The sequence below is a fragment of the Nothobranchius furzeri genome, chromosome 7 (assembly GCF_043380555.1).
Source record: "Nothobranchius furzeri strain GRZ-AD chromosome 7, NfurGRZ-RIMD1, whole genome shotgun sequence".
Taxonomy (NCBI): domain Eukaryota; kingdom Metazoa; phylum Chordata; class Actinopteri; order Cyprinodontiformes; family Nothobranchiidae; genus Nothobranchius; species Nothobranchius furzeri.
In genome coordinates, this window is record NC_091747.1 from 80,269,582 (window position 1) to 80,292,524 (window position 22,943).

At 42.9% G+C, this 22,943-nt stretch overlaps 1 protein-coding gene across 7 annotated transcripts in view; it reads right to left on the reverse strand.

The window, feature by feature from the left end:
• Positions 1-22,943, reverse strand: part of lrba (LPS-responsive vesicle trafficking, beach and anchor containing) — a 241,352-nt gene that overhangs the window by 163,552 nt on the left and 54,857 nt on the right. For 6 of the 7 annotated variants that reach the window (XM_054751516.2, XM_054751518.2, XM_054751521.2 and 3 more), the window contains exons 4-21: positions 21,623-21,718; positions 20,206-20,327; positions 19,374-19,500; positions 18,534-18,653; positions 17,792-17,938; positions 16,953-17,150; positions 15,097-15,230; positions 14,395-14,503; positions 13,464-13,616; positions 13,206-13,374; positions 12,580-12,659; positions 12,294-12,356; positions 11,827-11,924; positions 11,568-11,660; positions 10,851-10,959; positions 10,561-10,642; positions 8,465-8,588; positions 8,186-8,378 (exon numbers count right to left, since the gene is read on the reverse strand). In XM_054751516.2, coding sequence (XP_054607491.2) covers positions 8,186-8,378; positions 8,465-8,588; positions 10,561-10,642; positions 10,851-10,959; positions 11,568-11,660; positions 11,827-11,924; positions 12,294-12,356; positions 12,580-12,659; positions 13,206-13,374; positions 13,464-13,616; positions 14,395-14,503; positions 15,097-15,230; positions 16,953-17,150; positions 17,792-17,938; positions 18,534-18,653; positions 19,374-19,500; positions 20,206-20,327; positions 21,623-21,718 — 2,217 coding nt within the window. The remainder of the gene's footprint in view (positions 1-8,185; positions 8,379-8,464; positions 8,589-10,560; positions 10,643-10,850; positions 10,960-11,567; positions 11,661-11,826; positions 11,925-12,293; positions 12,357-12,579; positions 12,660-13,205; positions 13,375-13,463; positions 13,617-14,394; positions 14,504-15,096; positions 15,231-16,952; positions 17,151-17,791; positions 17,939-18,533; positions 18,654-19,373; positions 19,501-20,205; positions 20,328-21,622; positions 21,719-22,943) is intronic. The other variant, XM_054751519.2, reaches the window with a different exon arrangement.

The following is a 22,943-nucleotide window of genomic DNA, read 5'->3' on the forward strand; positions in this document are numbered from 1 at the left end:
ACGCTGACATTTATGCTTCTGAAATCAGCAGTTTGAATAAATTGAAAATTATGCAAGCTGAATTTGCGAAAACTAGATTGTGTGTGTGTGTGTGTGTGTGTGTGTGTGTGTGTGTGTCTATATATATATATATGTTATTTTATACACACACCTAACACATTTACACTTCTGAGATGATTACCATCATCGTCACATGACTAAACTATCACACACCATCGCCCCCTCACCCTCTGATACACAAGCCTAAACAAGATGGAAAAGATATTGCTTGTTAATATCGACCCAGTTTCACTTATTGGACCGATACCGAAATGTTAAAAAAAGACCAACATGGGCCGATACCGATAATGATGTAGGTATATCGTGCATCCATAGCCATTCTTAAAATAAATCTAACAACTAAAGGAAATGCTCTTTTATTTGCAGGCTTACAGCAGCATCCATCCACTGGGGCCATTTGTGGATAACTGGGCCATATTTAAAACTTATCCTCCCTATATGCAGCTGCTCAAGGTCTATTAACCTCCATCAGTCTTCATCCCATCTGATATGGGTAGACTAGACTGCTAGTCTATACTGACAATGGTTTGCAGTGGCACTTGAGGAAGAGCCCGTCCATGTAAGCAGTCATAGATTAGCAGCAGATACTATTAGTTTGTGTCTTTTAGCTGTGCTGAGTGCGTGTCTGGCATCGGCAAATCCTCCCACGCCTAATTTAAGACCCCGCATTAATCACTGGCCTTGGAGGACGGAGTCAAAGATGGGAGAAGGTGGGGGGTGCAGAAACTAGACCCACTCTGCTGATTTTTCACCTGAGGCTATTTGGACAGAAGGAGGAAGTAAAGAGGGGAAGAGTGAGAACGAAACAAAGAAAACGAGAAAGCCAAAGATGAAAAGGAGGGGGAGAACTAATAAATTGCAGAGGAGAAGAAAGAAGGTGAGTGATTGAGAGAGGAAGAAAGGAAAGAAGGAGAGAGAAGCTGATTATTTGTAATTAATTAGGCGTTATTGTTCTAAATTAGCCTGCTACATGGGTGCTCATTAATCTTCTGTAGTGGGGAGCAGCGACTGGTAATCCATAGCTGCTTTCAGAGCGCACATGCACCAGCGAGCCGTCTCTCTCTTCCTCTCTTCTTTCCCAGTGATCACACAGTCAGACCTTCTACCCATTAGTCTGAGCTTAATCTGACATTTATCATTTTTAGCAATTAAAAGGCTGCATTAAGAGTGACTGCCATGGACATTATGCAGGAGTGTGGTGAAGTGCGTAACACTGCAGATTAAGGATGCCGTCTGTACATTAGGATGATGTATGCTGGCCTTAAATGAGGCGCTGTAGCAGATCCCGTTACCGTTAGAGGTAGAACACTTCTCTGTGGGGTTTAAACAGCATTTAGGCTTGCTACAACATATAGGAGCTGCCTTGGGTGGCTGAGACATCAGCGCTGATCTAATCTAATTTCAGTCCACTCAGTGTCTCGGCTGGCTGTGGAGGCTGGTGGAAGAATGTTCTGGTGATGTAGGCCAACATGGTGGGCTTTCTGGTGTGACACGCCATCACAAGCGGGGCAACAAAGCCAGAGCAGTCCATTAAAACACTTCTCTGGGTGTCAACGTGAAAAATAAAGAATGAAAATTAACTGCAACAACTTTATTTAAAATATTTTGCTAACATTTACACTGCATGAATGAAGCTTCTCAGTTAGAAGTTGGGCTTGCATGGTAGCACAGCTGGTAGCAATGATGTCTCGTGGAGGGAAGGTTGCGGGTTTGAATCCCAGCTGTGACCGTTCTGCATAAGGTTAGCATGTTCTTTCCGTGCGTGGGAGTACTCGGGATCCTACAGGAGGCATGTCCAGGGTGTCCCCCGCCTCTTGCCTGATGACAGCAGGCACCAACTCTCCGTGACCTCACTGAGGACGAAGCAGTTCAGACATAAAATGAATTTACGTAATAAAAAAAAAGATAATCCAAGGGTACTATAGCTTTAATCTGATTGGATTAATTAAATGTCTCTTCCAAAGTCAACATCACTTAAAAGCTTCATCTTTTGGACTGTTACAACCAACTACTTCATGCCACCAAAGGAATAATCTGGTGTAAGAAGACATGGACTAGAAACACAAGTGGGTGTGCTGAAGCTTCTGCCTACAGATTATCAGGAAGAAAGCTGTGGATTATGAGTTGGTCTTCGTGTGGATTGCACTTACTTCCCATCAGAGTGGGTTAGTCTGCAGTGGTTGGGGTCACCTGAGAGTTTTGTAGTACTCAAGAGTCTGTTTAGCACTTTTTGAGTTTCCTGTTGTGTCCCATGGGGAGCGTGTCATCCTGAAGCGCCCAGTGGCTTTAAAGTTGGGGAAACTGTCTTTTTTATCAAAACTCTAGCATAAAACCTTGCTAAATCATTTTTAAACACTTATTTTAGGAGTATCTCGCAGCAAAACATCACTTGTTTGCATTCTGGGGGAATCTTTGTATCACATTAACCTCAAACAGGTCTTTTTTATTATTCCCAGAAAATTAACAAAACAAAATCCCAAGGGAAGGTTTTGGAACAGTTCATGTTAAAAGATGCAAGAGCTCATTCTGTTCATCTCTGTGGTGTCTGACACGAGTGACGAAGCTCGCTGACGGAGGGGGGAGGGAAGGACATGGGAACCGTCACGCCTCGGGCTCTTTTCCTTGGGAGAGCCTCTCGTTCTCAGACTGACTCGTGTGCAGACATGGACGACGGGCACCTTGGATGGGATGTTTGCTGAGAGTGGGAGGGCTGTTATGTCAGTGTGTCCAGCTGCAGGAACATCTGTCTGTTCACAAGACACACACGCAAATACACACAATGCACATGTGGAAAAGGTCTCTTCTCATTTAGATTGTTTATTTTTTAACTCATCACAAAAGTATTTAGTGAAACGAGAGCAGGGTATTGTGTTTTTCTTCCTATTAAAACTCACAAAGACCGTTTGAAATGGTCACAAGTTGGCTCCAGGTCTGGCCACACCTCTTCACGTGTTCTGGACCCGACTGAAACTTCAGGGATATTGTGGGTTTAATTTTGATGACCTCTGTGGGCCCACTCTGCACCCGGCGTGGTGGTGGATGTTCTCTCTGACACATGCCTGCTAAGTCTGCCGTTTGCTGGCTAAAGGGCTTCTATTGTCCAGGTGGAAGGACCGCCAGCACACGGATCCCAGAGTCTATGTCTCATGTTCATATGGAGAGGATCAGGCAGGGTTAGGGCTCGGTCAAGGGATTCAGTGTTTGATTATCAGCCATGTCTTATTTAAATAGTGTTCCTGTGGATTATTTACAGTGGGGCAAAAAAGTATTTAGTCAGCCACCGATTGTGCAAGTTCTCCCACTTAAAATGATGACAGAGGTCAGTAATTTTCATCATAGGTACACTTCAACTGTGAGAGACAGAATGTGAAAAAAAATCCATGAATTCACATGGTAGGATTTTAAAAGAATTTATTTGTAAATCAGGGTGGAAAATAAGTATTTGGTCAATAACAAAATTTCAACTCAATACTTTGTAACATAACTTTTGTTGGCAATAACAGAGGTCAAACAATTACTATAGGTCTTTACCAGGTTTGCACACACAGTAGCTGGTATTTTGGCCCATTCCTCCATGCAGATCTTCTCGAGAGCAGTGATGTTTTGGGGCTGTCACCGAGCAACACGGACTTTCAACTCCCTCCACAGATTTTCTATGGGGTTGAGGTCTGGAGACTGGCTAGGCCACTCCAGGACTTTCAAATGCTTCTTATGGAGCCACTCCTTTGTTGCCCGGGCGCTGTGTTTGGGATCATTGTCGTGTTGGAAGACCCAGCCACGTTTCATCTTCAAAGCTCTCACTGATGGAAGGAGGTTTTGGCTCAGAATCTCACGATACATGGCCCCATTCATTCTGTCCACAACACGGATCAGTCGTCCTGTCCCCTTAGCAGAAAAACAGCCCCAAAGCATGATGTTCCCACCCCCGTGCTTCACAGTAGGTATGGTGTTCTTGGGATGCAACTCAGTATTCTTCTTCCTCCAAGCATGACGAGTTGAGTTTATACCAAAAAGTTCTACTTTGGTTTCATCTGACCACATGACATTCTCCCAATCCTCTGCTGTATCATCCATGTGCTCTCTGGCAAACTTCAGACGGGCCTGGACATGCACTGGCTTCAGCAGCGGAACACGTCTGGCACTGCAGGATTTGATTCCCTGCCGTTGTAGTGTGTTACTGATGGTGACCTTTGTTACTGTGGTCCCAGCTCTCTGCAGGTCATTCACCAGGTCCCCCCCCCCCCCCCCCCCGTGTGGTTCTGGGATTCTTGCTCACCGTTCTCATAATCATTTTGACCCCACGGGATGAGATCTTGCGTGGAGCCCCAGATCGAGGGAGATTATCAGTGGTCTTGTATGTCTTCCATTTTCTGATAATTGCTCCCACAGTTGATTTTTTCACACCAAGCTGCTTGCCTATTGTAGATTCACTCTTCCCAGTCTGGTGCAGGTCTACAATTCTTTTCCTGGTGTCCTTCGAAAGCTCTTTGGTCTTAGCCATAGTGGAGTTTGGAGTCTGACTGTTTGAGGCTGTGGACAGGTGTCTTTTATACAGATAATGAGTTCAAACAGGTGCCATTAATACAGGTAACGAGTGGAGGACAGAAAAGCTTCTTAAAGAAGACGTTACAGGTCTGTGAGAGCCAGAGATTTTCCTTGTTTGAAGTGACCAAATACTTATTTTCCACCCTGATTTACAAATAAATTCTTTAAAAATACTGCCATGTGAATTCATGGATTTTTTTTCACATTCTGTCTCTCACAGTTGAAGTGTACCTATGATGTAAATTACTGACCTCTGTCAACATTTTAAGTGGGAGAACTTGCACAATCGGTGGCTGACTAAATACTTTTTTGCCCCACGGTATGTATGTATGTATGTATATATATATATATATATATATATATATATATATATATATATATATATATATATATACACACATATATATTATTGTTTGTTTTCAGAATTAGATTTCGTGCTGTGATTTTGAGTTAGTGTCACAGTGAGACCTGTTTTAGGTGATCCGGTGTAGCTGGGTGGGGATGGGAGTTTGTTATTGTTCTACATGCTAATATGTTAAAACAATAACCAAAAAATTTTGTTTAAATATAAAAATCACAAAGGCAAATAGTGATATTCAAGTGTTGAATCTGGCTCATCAGTTCTTAGACTCTCCACATGATTACAGGATTTGTAGAGCCACATTACGTTAGAGGTTATTTTATCATTTAACTCATTCGCTGCCAGCGTCTCTCACCGTTTTTACTGTTTTTTTAAGAGTCACAACAATGCGCGCTAGGATGATGTAGACGCCAAAACAACCAAAACAACCAAAACAAACCGGAGACTCACCTCTTAAATCAGGAAGAATCCGCGTGTTTCGAGCGTTATCCGTTCTCTCATAATCCGTTGTTGAATTGTGAGCGGCAGAAGCTTTTCCGGTTGGCGCCTCACTTTTTTTACAGCAGCGGTCCAAAACAATCTCCTAACACATGGATTTTTTGCTTCCTGATCACATAACGTGTGACACATGCGGATGAAGATCGGCTTAAGCGCTGAGATGTTTGTTCTCACGGTGCGGGGGCTCGTTCCGATGCCCACACAGTAAAAACATGCAAATAACGACTTCAGTCGTCATTGGCAGTGAATGAGTTTGACACAACTAACTCACAGAAAACTCTTGTTGAATTTGTGCAAAGTGAGCAAATGTTTACAGGTGAAATTGGTTAATTAAAATATGGTGCAAAAGTCCATTTACCTCAGTGATCCAACTTAGACTGAGAGACCATCTAAAGCTCAGAAACTAGGGCTGCACAATATATCGTTATCGCGATATCAGCATGCACAATATGTATATCGCAAAGAACAGATTAATATCACAATGAATGGTCAGCATAATGCATTCTGTCAGTCAAACAGGAAGGATTATGTTTTATTAACTAATCAAATGGAGCTCTTCACCCATTTGACCAATTGGGTGGGTTCTCATAGGTTAGATGCCCGCCCCCGAGGCAGACGTCACTTAATGTTGATGGTTAGCAAACACCCGAGTTAGCTTTGTTCTGTTCTTTCTGCTGATTCCGCTTTTCCCGGGATCCCCTGATCGCCTTTTCTTGTTCATTTTCTTTTCCCCTTTCCTCACATCTTTTGCTTTTCTCATTTTTATGATTTTTGATTATTTTTGTTCCTGAGTTAAGTTTTTATTTATCGCAAGTAATACCATCATCGCAATATTGATCATTGTTATCGAATATCGCAGGTTTTCCTAATACCATGCAGCCCTATCGGAAACCCTTGCAGGTGTTTCGACTCATCAGCGGATTAGAGTGTGTCACTTTGAGTCTAGACTATTGGATCTTTTCCCAATATTTAAATTGTCCGAGATTTTGAATGTGGGGTTTCCATCAGCTGTAAGCCATAATCATCACAGTTATAACAAATAAAGGCTCAAATATCTGGATTTGCATGTAAGTCTGTTTCATGTATTTTAAGCTGAATTACTGCCACAAATTAACTTTTGCACCATATTCTAGTTTTTGGAGTTTCATGTGCGCATGGATGCATATTAGCACCTCAGATCTAACAGAACTCACCAGTACCAACGGCCTTGTTTGTCCGATTGTTCTTGCGTGGTACCGATGAATATTCAGTGTTCTCAGACAGAAGGGCTTTCTAGAAACCCAATAAGGAAGGAGGGCAAAAGATATTGTGGCTGTGACTCCCAATCACCCAGACACACAAGCACTATCAGGACGCGCAAACACACACACACACACACACACACACATACACACACACACACACACACACACACACACACACACACACACACACATTCCCTGCAGCGGTGGGAGGAGAGAGCAACAGTGACAAACAGCTCCGGTGCTACAAAGGTGGCAGCAAATCTATCAAACGGGACAATAAAATTGCAATTGAGTTTCTTTAGCTTTTTTATAGCAGATGCATGTATCTTGGTGGCCAACGCTTGCTGCAGCTTCCAATTCACAGGCTACTTCATGCACGGAGGGTTCCTTTGTATGTGTGTTGTGTTGCACGTGTATGCCGTTATGAAGAGGGGAAAAGTGCACGTGCAGTCTTTCAGAGTAGGAACTAGATTTTCTCTCAGCGAAAATTTCAAAATGGAACAACTTTACAAGAGTTTTGTTGTGCGTCTGGTTTTTTTGTACATGTGATTAACGGTCCAGCAGGATATTTCTGCTTTATTTGTTTTAAAGGAGTAATAAAAACTGGAATATAAACAATATCTGTAACATTTTAATATTGTAAGAAAGACTTCAATCTGTTGTTTCTCTTTTTGTGTCCTCTATTCTAGAGTATGGAGATATAGACAGAGGATTTCAGAAAACACCACACACACACACACACACACACACACACACACACCTTTTCTCTGTAGAGGCCCGCCTCTGCCCCCTGTTGGACGGCAGCTGCTACAGCACCACGTGCTACTGTGGAGCGTCTCATATCACAAGCACTTCTTTAACTCACCTTTCAATCTGCCAAGCTTAAAAAGCCCCCAGACCACAATCTGACACCAACCTCAATTATTTCACTGCTCTGGAGCAGAGCGGTGCAACCCGATATCAACAGTGAGTTTCTAAAGCAGCGTTCACAGTTGGGCCTTTTGGAAATGATAAAAGCCAGAAGTTTGTTTTTATCTGTTCAGTGTGAAAGAATGAGACCCTTTATGTAAATAAAAAAGGACTAACTGAAGGGATTCACTCCCACTGGTTTATTCTGCAGCTAGTTTTACATCCTAATCACTGCACAGCTTCCACATAGTTTAATCTGATGGGCAGGGAGAGAGGCGGCACGGTTTCACCGTACGAGTTAAAGGACGAGGCAGGAACACCGCTTGGCTCCTTTATTTAATAAACTGCATTTTGTCAGTTTCACAAGTAAACGTTTGGGTGGCAGCGCTTTCTGGCTGGCTGCAAACCAAATATGGAGGCTGGTTACAGTTAAAGTTATGTTATAAATGCTGCAGTGTGTGTGTGTGTGTGTGTGTGTGTGCGTGCGTGCGTGCGTGCGTGCGTGTGAGAGAGCAAAATCTGAGCCCAACAGTGAGATTTAACCCGTGAGAACAATGGCCGCTCTGACCTTAGAGTGGGCGATGGACAGGGTGTCCACCCACACGCGCCAACCGCCCCACTCATATTTGATGGCGTGGTAGAGGAGGATGCGGAAGATGGCGTACACCATCTCTGTGATTTTCTGCTCCTCGTTGTTCCGCGGGTTGATGTAGCAGAGAGAGAGCATCCACTCCTGCCACACGGAGCACTGCAGCAGGCTCCTAAAACAATAAAGAGCCACATGAAGGAGGGGCGGCGCCGAGCAGGCATCACCAGGCGAATTCCTGAGACATGCTGGGACTCTTACCTGCGGTTCTCCCGGTTGTTATTGAACAGTTTGATCATGTCTGACAGGAAGGCCCGGCGCACCTCCATGCTCTCAGGGGAGGGGGGAGAGGTCTTCAGGAGAGCTGCTATTACCTTCAGGATTTCTGAAACCAAAACAAAAGGCTTCCGTTTATAGCTCTTCATGGAGGTGGAAACCCAGGAATTGCTCTCATTTTCTAATTAAACACAATGATCTACCCTCTCCTTAAAGTCTATGAAATATAGTTTTAATTTGGAAATCTTTCAGAGATTTTCCGCACATATCAAACACTAAATTACGCATATTGGTCCCAAAATGTGCAAATCTTTGTGTCACAGGGTTACATGTAATCTCCCAGCTGGAGGGAAGTAAAAAGTTGATCTTTATGGTGCTGTAATGGTTCTGGTGCTGTTTGAAACGAGCGGGCCGGAGTCATGGACACTGCTGAAAGGCTCGGCTTTGGTTAAACTAAAGAGACGGACTGTTTAGATGAATTATCTAGACAGTGTCAGTGTGCATTTGCTCTGAGCCGAGAGATGGCGGGCTTGGATTTCACTTGTCTCTTCAGACCTTGGCGCTAACCGATGCTGCCACCGCCCCCCCCCCCATTTGCCCCAGCAGACAGTTGTGTTGTTTCTATGCCTTAGTCACTCAAATTATGAGTCGCTGAACCTTTACCGCCAGAAAATTACCCCAGCATGTACCGGGAGTGAGGGATGGAGGGATGGCGTATTCCCTCCTTTCTTTTTTCCATTTGCTCTTGGTTCTTTCCCCCGGAGTTAATTTGAGGGAAACGCTACTTCCTCGGTTTGTTTGATTGGCTCTGACGTTACTAAAGACTGCAATCAGGGGGCCATTTTGGGAGTTTGTCGCAGATTAAATCAAGAGAATCTGCAGCAAAGGAGAACCAGACCTCTGCTCTGTGTACCGTAGCATGAGCCTTACCTCTGCGGTATTTACACCGCCTGTCTGGGACGGTTGGGTAGGAGAGTTTTAACACAATAAAGGCCTAAGATAATCAGTGTGGGACTACAGCGGGACCTTGTCAGATTAAGGCTGGTTGGAAGTAAACCTTGGTTGTGATTACGGCATGCGCTCGGATTTCAAACTGATTAAAGCTGTTTTGCACATGTGCGCTCACGAGGAAACACGCATAGAAAAGAGTCTGATTTTTTAAAGAAGGTCCAACAGATGAAAGAGTTTTGATCAATTACAAACATCAGATATCAGATTAAACAGATTTAAGTCAGCATTTATGGGGGTTTGAATGATGCATCGTAAAAATAAAAATACTACAGAAATATTTATTTTTGTGAATTTGTGGAGTCAGAATATAGCAACACACACGAATACAAATGTATATGTGCATTATTAAATGTTTTATTATTATTCAGGACATAAAAATAATAGATTAGTAATCTATTATTTTTATATAGGCTACAGGGGCGGTTCTAGAATAACTTTAGAGGGGCCCGGGCACATTAAGAACAAGGTCTTCAAGTATTTTATGTTTTAGTGTGTAACTATAATATAACAACTAATCAGTTACAGATGCTTTAGATGCAGCTTTTTAAATTGTTTCGAAACATAATTATTATGCAAAAAAATGCATGTTCTTATTTCAGTAACAACATAAAAATATTTGTTTCAGCATCTCTTTAACTTCAGATAATTGGTTTGGTTCCACATCTTACATTAGACTAAAAAACCACACTAAAATCAGTACTTATTAATGACAATGCCTGCCCTCAGCGGGGGGGGGTCCAATCTGGCTGTCATCAGGGGGCACCAGTGGACCCCTCCCCCCCCCCCATAATAACCCCTGATATTAAAAAATAAAGCTACATTAATTAAATCGTGTCTGAATATTATTCATCAATAAAATCCTAAAAAAAGACATAATGAGTGGTATTAACGGTTCCCAGTGAATCCTGGTGAAAGTGTTCCCATTCTCATGTTACTGCTGCTAAATTTCCTTTATTGTATTTTCTGAGGGGACTTGAACTGACGTGATCTCACGTTTCCACGGGGATCGGAGCTGTAGGTACGCTGCAGCATGATTTAGGAGAGCTACGTGGCACAGAGGAGGCGCTTACGTGGGTTGAGAATCTTCAGACTGGAGTCGGGGTCCGGATGCTGTTTATGGATCACTTGAGTGCAGATCTGCTCTGTGAGAATCTACCAGAGGACAGCGAGGGGTTGAGTCAGAAAAGTTACTCCGAACGATAACCGAGACAAACAAAGAGCCGCGTTTACGTTTCACTCTCACACTTTTTTAACTCTTAGCAGATTTTTTGTCAATCTTTTTTCAGCATTTCATGTTTATGATGAAATTCTCAAATTAAGCAGAAGAAAAATACAACGTAGATACTTTTAGCCGACTGACCTCATAGAGCACGTTGTAGGTTGTCATGGTGAACTGGTTGGAGTGGAGCATCAGACGCTCCGTGAGCAGAGAGAACAGACCATGACTCAGCATGACCTCCGACTTCCTCCTGATTAGGATGGTCACAAGTCAAGAGTCATTTACCTGAATCAGGTTTTTTAATTATAATGAGTTTTGGACTAATCCAATTCAGACTGGGAATTAATGGGAACTGGAACTTTAAAATGAAATATGGCATCGTGTTTAGCTGCTAACACTTTGAACCATCTGAGCAGACATTCCTGCTGTGGAATTTAAGGTTGATGCATAACTGGAATTAAGAATTGCACATTAGCTGGTAAATAGTGGTTATGGTGTCAACTTAAATTTCAACAACTGGGAATATTCTGACTAAAACTCTGACTTTAAAGAGTTAAAAGGACAGACTAGACGTTCTTCTTTATTCAGACACTGAGAACAGCAGCTACAACAAAACCATTTCATAATATTCAAGTCATAGAAAAAGAGCTGGTGTTTAGTAACTAGTCACACGGTTGGCATCATTCCCATGGTTTACGTTTAGAAATGATAAAAGATGTGGAAGCTGATTTAATCAAGTTTGTTTGTTTTTTCATGCTTGAAAGATTTTGATCTTTCTGAGGAAGACGTGCGATCCCGTAGCGGCGTGAACTCAGACTAGGCTGCTGCCGCCTGAGATCTCATTAAAGAGGAACTCACTTTGGTGGAAGGCTTTTGAGGAAGTAGCCCAGGACCTTCAGTGCCTGGACTCTCACACCCTCATTCGTTGAGGCCAAAAGCTTGTAAATCACACTGTGGGCAAAATAACCAAATACCAAACATTTGTTTACATCCAATAGAAAACAGATTTTAATTCTACTTTTTTAAACACCGAGTATGTGAGCTAAAAAAAGAGCTGCTTAATCTTCCTTTCACCTAAAGCCAGGGGGAGTCATTAGTGCAAAGGCTTTCTAATTACCGAATCCCATTCCGCTGATCAAAGGCCTGGATCATAGAGCCGGGATGTTCCGACATCAGAGCAACCAGCAACTGCAGGACATCCATCAGATTTTCATCCTGCGGGACATGGAGGACACGAGAAGTCTTTAAGTCGTCATAGCAACACTTTAAATCATATTCACATTAATACTGATTCTAAGGTTTGCAGTGATGCATTAGAGAAACACATCAGTAGAACAGGATCTGATGATTTTCTCTATTTTCAGAGGAACTCGTGTTCTAAATGATCAGTAGGATTGATCTGTTTAGCGTCGCTTTAACTTCGATGAACCAACTCCTGGAAATGGTCACCTCTGACAAAACCCTCACTCCTGCCTTTAGAGACAGGCGGACATTAACTCTGGCTAGGAGGAGACGCAGCAGAAGTGTTATGTTGCCATCTTGTGGCGATGCGTCTCTCTGCTGGCCACGGATGCATTCACCCACCTCGTGCATCGTCAGGAGGTAGTTGAGGATACTCTGCAGCTCGTCTTCCTTCACTCCATTATCCTGTGACAAACACACATCTTACCAACTTTTTTTAATGGGACCTGAGAATTTGTGAAAAGCTGGAAAACGTAGAAATGCATCAATCTAATTACTATTATGGATTTAAAAAGCAATGAAAGTTTCTTTTCATCAGGCAGTTCAACACAGCAATAACACGGGAAAATCACATTTTAAGAAGATTTTTTAATAGCATCAGATGGATTAATTAATATTACCAGCTTACCTTTATTATGAGCTGCTTGACAAACAGCAGCAGAAAGGCTCGCAAAGAGAGCATCTCCTTCGGTTTGGGCCTCGGCCCTTCTGAGAAGAAGAATATTCAAAAGTACAATTCCAACTCACCATCCCAAATATATATATATATATATATATATATATATATAATTCCATTTAATACTCTAAGTGCAAACGTCTGCCTCAATCAAAGATAATCTTCAAAAATGGCTGCTAATCTGCAAAAAAATGATAAATTATTGCAATATTAACTCAAGCTTAATCACAAATAATTTGCAGATAATAAAAATGTGGGGTTTCTAATGCTCCTATGAGCGATAGGAGCAGACAAACATACTTTTGTTTCATGATAATACAGTTTTGTTATTGGAACAACACCGATAAAGTCCAGAACGTTCCACAGAAACAGTACTCTGTCATTTCTTTCCCCCACATTCAGCCCTAATCAGGAATAATTAAAGGATCTGGAAGTGTGTGAAGGTGTACTTTTGTGCAGGCGAATTTGAGAATTACAAACATAAAATGACCGCACCTGCTTCCTTTATAAAACAGGGTAATATTAATCATGCACAGGAATATTAATGTCATTTATTTTGACAATCTGTGCAGGCTCACCAAGGCTTTTGGGGGTGATTCCACTGCGGTCTTGAGGGTTGACAACCCAGTAGTAGTATTTTAGTGTGTGCATGATCTGAAGCACGGTGCCCACTCTGCGAACAGCATTGTAGATCGTCACCGTGCTGATGAATTCTGACGCCAAGTAGGTGTAGAGAATCAGCTGCACCTGCAGAGCAGGAAGAGCAAACGCAGATTTAGTTTAGCTGGAATTATTCTTCATCTGTGAAAAGATGAGCACGAGTGGATTTGTCTCACCTTGGCAGGGGCGTGGATCCAGATGGCGGGGTTGAACAGAATGTGGTCAGACAGCTGCTTCAGCAGCAAGATGCCGTTTTGCAGGTTGCTAAGGTACCTGGAAAAGGCCAAAACGATGTCCAGGACGGGCCGTGTCACATGCACCTTGGAGGACTGGAGCGGAGGAGGGAGAAATTGGAGGAAAATACATCTCATGTAAAAGGGAACTAAAAGGCAGAATAACTACAAAGGTTAAAAATGGCCTGTATTCCTAAAGCGCCTTCTAGGCTTCTACAACCCTCCAAGGCACTTCACAACACAATCAGTCATTCTCCTGTGCACACACACATTCACACACTGAAAAGAAAACTGCTGGAAAGAAAAGGACCTACAGGTCAAGCGTGACCTCCACAAAGCTCTAGCAGGGTCTGTGACCTTTACAATCCAAACAGCCACCTAAATCAAACGTATTCAAAGCTGCAGCTGTTACAGGAGGGCCACTCAACAGTTTTCAGAACTCTGAGAATAAAGCAGAACTCCAAATGGTTTAAGTATACAGTAAAATCTGAAATCTTGTGTAAAAATCCACTAAAAGGTTTTTAATCACCATTTTGTTTAAGTTTTAAAATGATAAAAATAAAGCTTTTGCAATAACAGTTTGTGGAAAATAATGTAAAAACAAACAAAATATAGAAATATTTATTATCTAAATATCATAAATAAGTACTGTTAGTGTCATTCTGTTTTGGAAATTCCATGAAATTATTACTTAACACTGAAAAGCTGTTTAAACCTGCACTTTTTTACTATCTCTGTAGTTATTATGAGCCATTGTGGAAGGTCCCCAGAGCCACAGGTAGCAGACCCCTGGGCCCTGCTCTTCTGCTCGTCCTGAGAGCAGCTGCAGGTCTGCAGGTCAGAGAAGATGGCTCCTCATCTCTGTTCCTCTCACCTTCTCCAAAGCGTAGCCGATGACAAGAAAGCCTTTGCAGGCCAACACCTGCTCCTGCATGGCCACAGAGTTCTTCAGAAGCTCCATCACAAAAGACAGTAAAGTGCAGCTACTCCCCCAGACACACACACACACACACACACACACATGGAGACAAAGAGAGGGACAGACAGCGAGTTAGACAGTGACAATAATGTGTGCAAGCTGCTGACAAAGCCCTGACTGTCAGAGGTATATCCTGCATGAGTGTGACTGAATGAGGGTGTTGTGTCCCCAAAGTGCTGCGAGAACAGATCCGAGTTGGCGTCACCTTAAGAGCAGCTGATGGAGCCACACTGCACTTCAGTTCAGGTCAATTAGGTTAAACATTCAAATGTGTGTGTGTGTGTGTAATCCTAGGGGATTAAATAAAACACTGAAAACATTTCACTTCTTATTCATATTATTTAAAAACTTAACACCATTGTCTATATTACGAACTAAATGTAGTTAAACTAACAGAAAACAGGGGTTAAGCTTGTTTTGTAAGAGTTGTGGGAAAACAACATTTTGCAAACAACAGCTCAACATGGGACTGTCCTCAAGCAAAGTAGTCATTTACCAAGCTAGCAGAACATTAAGCTAGGAGTGGTTTACAATCATTAAAGTGAAACGTTAAATCCTCTCCAACGCTCAGTTCACCGCCACATTGTTAGGGGTTACCAGACAGAGGTGTCCAGCTCTTGGCTGGAGGGCTGGCGATAATCCAGCTGTGCAAACAGAGGGAAGAGGACTTGCACACCACCGATGGAGTGGATGCCACTCTGGACGGAGTGAGTCACCACAGCCTTCACGTCCTACACAAACACACGTACAAGCTGTTAGCTTCCACAGGATCAACACTGCGTTTGTAGACACAAATATTCTGGTGACAAAAACAAGCAACAAATCAGTTAAAACCTCTGATTATGAAGTTAAAGGGGTTGAGCCTCTTGGTGACTGCTGAAAACAGCATTTGAGTTTTCCAAAAAGGTAGAGAAGTGGTCAGATAACGTTTAAGGTTCAAGTAGAACTACAGGAGACATGTTGGCTACCTAGTCTTTCTCTACTCTTGGCGGGGGTGAGGGTAAATATTAATATTTATTTATATCAGTATCAAAAATTAAGTGTTCGACAATATCAGCCGCCAGGATGGTGGGAACAGGAAAGAACTCGGTCCAAAAGGCAGAATGTTCTGCAACACAAGATCACAAGTTCTAACATCTGGAAGGCAGACTTTCATCGTGTTGGGTTCTTGCTCCAAGCTCGATACGATGTCCTTCCGAGCCCAGCCGACCTCCATGTCGAGGGTAAACCTGACACACCATTCTCTCCTCAATGTTCAGGACGCGGATCCCTGGAACGCCTTAGCTGCTGCCCAAAGCGCTTGCAGACAGGTGCAATCGCTGGCGCCATGATCGGGTGATATGGGCGGTTGCTAAGAGAATAGCCACAGCCATCAACGCCACCAAGGGCTACTAGACACCACAGAGCTATGAAGAAGTCCAGCATTCAACGATGAACAAAGACAAGCCTCCTCTCCACCTCTACGGACTGGAGGTTGGGAATTTTAGCAGTTTGCTGAGGTCCGCTCCATCCAGGATAACACCAACAAGGCTTTGACCAGACAAGATCCTTGTGTTCGATGCCACCAAGCAGCTGGTCATGCAGGAGCTTACCAAGGATAATCATCTTTTGCATCTTGCTGGAGCGTGCCAAATACCAGGAGCTGGTGGATGAGGCAAGAGGCAAGGCTGGAGAATGTACTGCGAACCTCCAGAGGGGGGGTGACAAGGACATGCTGGGCGGTTGCTCTGTACGGTATTAACGCTGCTGGGCCTCACCAGGGAGGCAAAGACGAAGGATATTAGATCTGCAACTGAAGCTGCAGAAAAAGCCACAAGCTGGCTATAGCAGAGGTTTGATTCATGGAAAAGAGCTGCTGGGACACAACTGGGGTCAGATCAGTCCCAGTCAGGTCACCTCTAATGTTTCAAACCCCAAATGGACCCAGGTTACATTACTGAAGTCATGCCACAGCCATAAGATGTGTTTTACACCTTCGATGTATCAGATATCAGTTCAATCTGGTATTTTACTAGATAGATGAACAGAGAGGACACTTTGTGACTAAATCAAAGGTTTGTTAGGAAGTACATCCTGGGCTCCACAGCACCTTGACCTTTGGGTTTGATTTCAGCTGGTTTTCAACAATCACACGGAACATTTCACCCTTCAACACTCAAGAGGATGAAAGGATGAATACGGTTAATAAACTACTGAGTAAAAGAGCCATACTTTTTTGCAAATATGTTTTTCTCTGTTATCAATAATACCTTCATTTACTACAATTACAAATATACCACTTTTTGTAATTATAAACATTCCAACAAGTAAAATAATACAGAACAGGGAAAGGGGTGCAGGTGGTGATCAGATTAGCATCAACATTCCTTCATTTCCACTGCTGCACGGGGAATCAAGTGGGGCAAATCCCAACTGACAGGGGAAGCGGTGTCATACTGAAGATGTGTGCTTACCTGCAGCATGAGGGCGTGGGGCGAGTGGACGAAAATCGAGGCGGTGTCCTTGGGGGAGGACTCGAGGCAGAGCTGGGCATCGGTGGCGCGAGGGTTGTAAGTGAAGGCGATGCAGGACGAGAGCTTGTCGTCGTACAGTAAGGTCTTATGATGCTCGGCGAACAGCAAGTCGCTCTCAGCCCTGTATTTGAACGTACCCTGTGCAAAGCATTAGAAAACAGAAGAGCTTGTTTTGAAGAAGAAACACGCGCATACACAAATGCACACGTGCAACTTTCTGAAAGGAATGGGCCCTGATTCAGTTCTGCTCGTGTGTCTTTGAGCAGCATTTTAAAAGCCAGCTCGTCCCAGGCTCTGGATTTTATAAGACGACAGCAAAATTCCAGGGAATACGTTTAGTTTTGAAAATAATTTCTGCTAATGAAATGCTTATTACCAAGGAATCTCCTCTGACTGATAGGTTAAAAGGTCAAAGAGTCTCTGATCCCATTTATGGCGCTGAGTGAGATCAGCTGTCAGAGCTGTGTTTACACACCACACACAGGTCATGGAGAAGTAAATAAAGGTTTCAGGAGCAGAGCCATGGAGATGCTCCGGGGCTCCTTGTAGCCTTGTTTAGGCGTGAAACATGCTCTTAAGGTTAAAACCCAACTCGTTGGAAAGGACCGACATTATTTTGTCTTTACCTTATTTCTATGAACACTTAATTTTTCCATTTTGAATCCATTCTGCTTCAGGTCTCCCTTTGCACGACTCAACTGAATCTACCTGGATCAAGGCCCCTGGCATGATTTTCCACTATATTAATATCGCAGGTTCCTGTTGGTGCGTTTTCCAACCTGGTAGCCGGGACCCAGCTGATAGATGGCCAAGATCTGAGCAGCACTGAGAGCTTCTGAAAACAAGTAAACTGCCCCCATCTGTCCACAGAAGACACGGTTCACATCCGCCGTCTCCGAGGATCCGAGGAAGCACTTGTCAAATGTCTGGAGGAGGAGGAGGAGGAGGAGGAGCGAAGGACATTGATGAAGTAAAAACATTTCATTTAAAAATGAAAGCAGAGAGAAATTTATGCAAAAAACCTGAATAAATAAAACCAAAAATAGCAAGAAAGAAAGATTTGTGTTAACAAACAGCAGATTCAGAGGTCACGTGTTCTAACGTCGGTTTTGACTGAACTATTCAAACTAAGGATCAGGATTATGGTTATTCTGAAAGATTAAAGGAAAAAAAAGAGCAGACTGGATGCAAATTAGAGGAAAGTTTGATTTTTGTCCTCAAACACAAAGGATATAATCAGACATGTAATTTAATATTTAATTAAACCAATTTATTAAGAATATTTTAAATAGGGACCTTTTCACTGCACCTATGCTAAGCTATGTTATTTCTAGTTACAAAACCTCCAGTAAAAATACCCAAATCACACCCGTTTCCTTATTTATCCAGAAATATCAGTAGAAGTCTAATTAAGTCCACTGACCAGATAAAAACTATCATACAAACTTGGGTCATCGCCCATTGCTCATTAATAATAATCAAGTGTATAAAACGGAATAGAAGTCTGAGATTGCTGCTTACGTCGCTGGTGTTGACAAACCAGGCGAGGTCTCCAAAGGACGCCAGCTCTCCGTTAACGTAGCAGCTAATCTCACTGTTTTTCCAGCGATTGTAGGTGTGAACAAGAGTCACCATGTACCACTGCAACAACATGTAAAAAAGCCTCACAACACGTTCACGTTCTCTCGTTCAAGAAAATCAATCAAAAACAAGAAGTGAGAAATCTTCGTGTCCACATAGTTAGCCTGCTCCAGTCACTGCTGCCCTCGGGGAACCAGAGCTCCCCTAAAGTTACCAGAGGGCATAAAAGTGTGTGTGTGTGTGTGTGTGTGTGTGTGTGTGTGTGTGTGTGTGTGTGTGTGTGTGTTAAATATAGATTTTAAAATCAGCTAAATTTAGCCTTCAGCATCCTGCTGAGGTTAGTGGGTGTATACCAGTGCCTTCATCTCCACGAAGGAGGAAGTATCAAATTGTCCAGAGACAAAGGATCTCTCTGGTCTTCAGAGTGTGTTGTAGCTGACGGGGGAGTGGGGGGGCACAGCCAGGGTTCTAGATCATTTTCACCTATGGCCCTCATTCCACCATCTTCTACTTCGGCTTTTTTCTCAAAGTCAGGCAAGACCAGACCTTCACACAGCAAGGTCTACAGTTACTGTGTGTGTGTGTGTGTGTGTGTGTGTGTGTGTGTGTGTGTGTGTGTGTGTGTGTGTGTGTGTGTGTGTGTGTGTGTGTGTGTGTGTGTGTGTGTGTGTGTGTGTGTGTGTGTGTGTGTGTGACTGTGAGCCAACAAGTAATGATTCATTTATAAGAACTGATTGGTGTTGGTACACGAGCGTGCAGCACCACGGCCGTCTTTCGTACCTTTTGTGGTTTGAAGTCAAACTTCACACAGTGCTGGAAACCTTTGCCCTTTGATTTTAATGAGGTCACTATCAAGCAGCCGCCTACAAAGTGAGCAGAGTACCCCATGCCTTTACTGGTGCGGAAACTGGAATAGAAATGATGAGAAAACAAGAGCGTTAGCTGCTGTGGGAGGTTTCGCATGCTAATTACATGTAAAGCTTGCTTAGTATGACTAGTGTCAGTGTCTTTAGAGCAGTCTGCTGGGTTCCTTATATAGGAAACATTATTTCTGATTGGCTTAATGAACTGACCTGTACTGGAATGTTTACTATGTGAAGTGCCTTGAGACGACTCTTGTCGTGATTTGGCGCTTTATAAATAAACTTGAATTGAATTAAAGATAGTGCTGAATGTGTCTGATGAATAATGGACGTCTGACGCATCGAGACACCAAATAGTTCATGGACTCTTCCCCTGTGAGCTGGAGCCCTTGCATGTGATTTAGCCAATTAATCCTCTTTGAAAGGAGGCTCGGGGCTGAAGAGGAACCGATTATAAATCCTTTCAGACAGATCTCCGGCTGTCTCCCTCTCTCGGTTCTTTTACAGACCTAATTCAGATTTTGGAAAATGTGATTACTACTTGAAAATAACTTTGTCCTCAGAGAGTAAAACTGATGATTTAACTTCAGTAAGAACTGAACAGAGTGCTACAACCTGTTTTCAACAGTTTGACACCTCGTTTATTCTTTATTGTGTCACTTACATAAAAACTGAGTTAAATACCAACAGTGGGGTAACATTCTTACATTTACATAAGAAAAAAGCTCAGTGGTTCCACTTCTACCTACCAGTACAAATAAGGCCTGTCTTTGTCTACATTGATGTTGTTGAGAGGGTCCATCCGGAGCCAGGTGTGGAATGTAAACCCATTCTGGTACGGCCATCTTGCAATAGGAGGCAGAGCTATTGCCTGTTGGCAAAAATAAAAAGAGAAGCAGCAACATTAAAGAATATAGTAACAGAATGGGAGGCTCCAAAAGCTCAAGCACAGACAATAGTTAAGAGATCTGTGGTTAAGTAAACCTGACTTATTAATGTGTCGACAGACATCAATCCAAAATGCAAACATCGACTGAATAATCAATTATATTCACACTTTTATTTTGAAAACTGTATTATTTTGAAGTTGTGCTGACATGCTGTGATCCACCTGTTCCTGCACATCACCAAACGTGTTACGTGGAGAAGATAGTGGCGACATGGCGACCAGTGAGAACGTTCAATCACCTGTATCGTCTCACATCGATCGGTGAATCCTAAATAGAATCAAATCGAAATGCTAGTGTGTGTGTGTGTGTGTGTGTGTGTGTGTGTGTGTGTGTGTGTGTGTGTGTGTGTGTGTGTGTGTGTGTGTGTGTGTGTGTGTGTGTGTGTGTGTGTGTGCGCCAAACAACAAACCTCAATCTATTTAATCAATATATCAGATTATCCAGCTATAGAGAATTACACCGCTGTCCCACATATCAGTGTTCTGTATTCGGAGGTAAACCACAACCTTATCAGGAGGCATTACACACAAAGGCAAAAAACCACAAACACACACATGTTTAAAACAAACAGACTACACAGCCCAGAGAAGCTTTCTACACAGAGAGGAAGGACTTCCTGTAGGATAAACACTAGACGAGATCTTTCATTCATCTTCATGTTCAGCTCCACTTAGATCAACACTGAGGGCAGTCGCTGGCCGATGACTGCTTCGTCACTTAAGTTCTTATCTGTATGAAACGGTTCACTTATCAAATAGGATTTGATGTATTAAGGAGGGAAAAGGCCATGCTGTGATAAATACCGCATCATGCCAAAACACGTGTTGTGGCAGGAAGAGGAGAAAAACAACGGTGCACTTTCAGCAAGTGGAAACAAGACAAGCATGAGAAAAACTGGGTTTGTTGCACCGCAATGAAACAAACTGGAGATCAGCCTTTCAAACACTAGAAGAAAGCACTAAATGATTATAATTACATGAGGAAAGAACCAAGAGGGATGCGGAAAAGCTGCATTAATGGAAGAAAGAACTCTTGGATCAGAAACCAGAGGGCTTCTCTGCTTGTTAGAAACAATTACTAGGCCAACTGAAGGAAGGAGTTAAAAAATAAATGTACAGGAAGGTCTGGTAGCTCATTACTGATGCCTTCAGGTTTGCAATCAAGAGTAGACAATAAACCAACCTGTGCTAAATATGGAATTATGAAGAATACTCACAGCTGCATTTTTCCCTGGAAAGCTGAAGAATGACTCAGGACCATTCCTGTGTGCCATGTTCTTCAAAACTGACAAAAGCTTCACAGCATGACGTGGCTGAGAGGGAAAAAGTACACAGAATGGTGTGTGTTACGCAGTTTGGTACGTTTACTGAGTATACAGACATAATCATCCAAAACTAGCAGCTACTGAGTATAAGGAGCCCAAGTCTCCCTTTCCGGTGGGCTCATGAGTCTAATCCGCCCTGGTTGCCATGTTGTACAGCAGTTTAAATGAAAACTAATGATGGATGTTTCGACCACGCCAGTCACGTATTTTAAGATCTATCAGCTGGTAAAAGTTCATCATTAGCATGACAACAAACCAGACATCAGCACGTCGCCACATGATCTCCTCTCCCCTAGCGTAGCTGCCACTTACCAAATGGCCAGATTTATGGTGGTTCTTTCCTCCTGTGGGAAGGATTTGAAGTTAGCTGAACTTACAGCCCTTTTCCCTCCGTTTTCCCTGTGTCTGGTTCAATGGGGTCACTTTCATGCAGTGCATTTATAGTCCTGGACTTATTTTCACACAAAACCTAAAATAGTGTTTCCCCTGTTCGAAAATAAGCCGGTTCTTGGTATCAAGATACTTTTTTAAAATTCATGGACATCGTATGTGAAATCAATGGCACAAAACAAGCAGAATTAGAGAATAGCGTTTTTAGCCCCATCGACTTGCATTCATCGTTTTGTTCTTCCGGGGACCCGTGATGCGGAAGTAGATGGGTGTGACTTAGGCTCCCCACGATGCAGAATAAGACCATTCAAAGAACTGGTTGTTATAGATTTAGTGTAAATGTGTTTAAAGGTGGCATAGAAAGTTTTTTTTTCTTTGCAACTAGAAACTGTAAAACATGGGGGAAGGCAATAAGCTGTAGATCTATCTTGCATTTGAAGTCTGAATATTCCCAGGACATCCTGGAAAAATGCTTCAACATTCTGTTTTTCTTTTGTTCAGGAAGATTGTTAGCCGCCACTCTGGCCAGCGTTAGCAGCAGCTCAGTAGCACTACCAGCAACTCAGTCCATTGCTAGCAGTAGCTCAGACTAGCATCAGCAGCAACTCTGGCCATTGCTAGCAGTAGCTCAGACTAGCGTTAGACTGTGATAAGCATTACGGCCACGAACATTACGCCGATGCTGAAGTGGATTGGGACATGCAAATGTAAGGTGGTTAAAACCTAAAGAGCAACTAGCCCCCATAGCAGAGTCTTACTTCAACCACATTTGCTTTTGAAAAGTGTCGAAAGGAGGCGTTGCATGGCGGATGGAGAGAGCGGC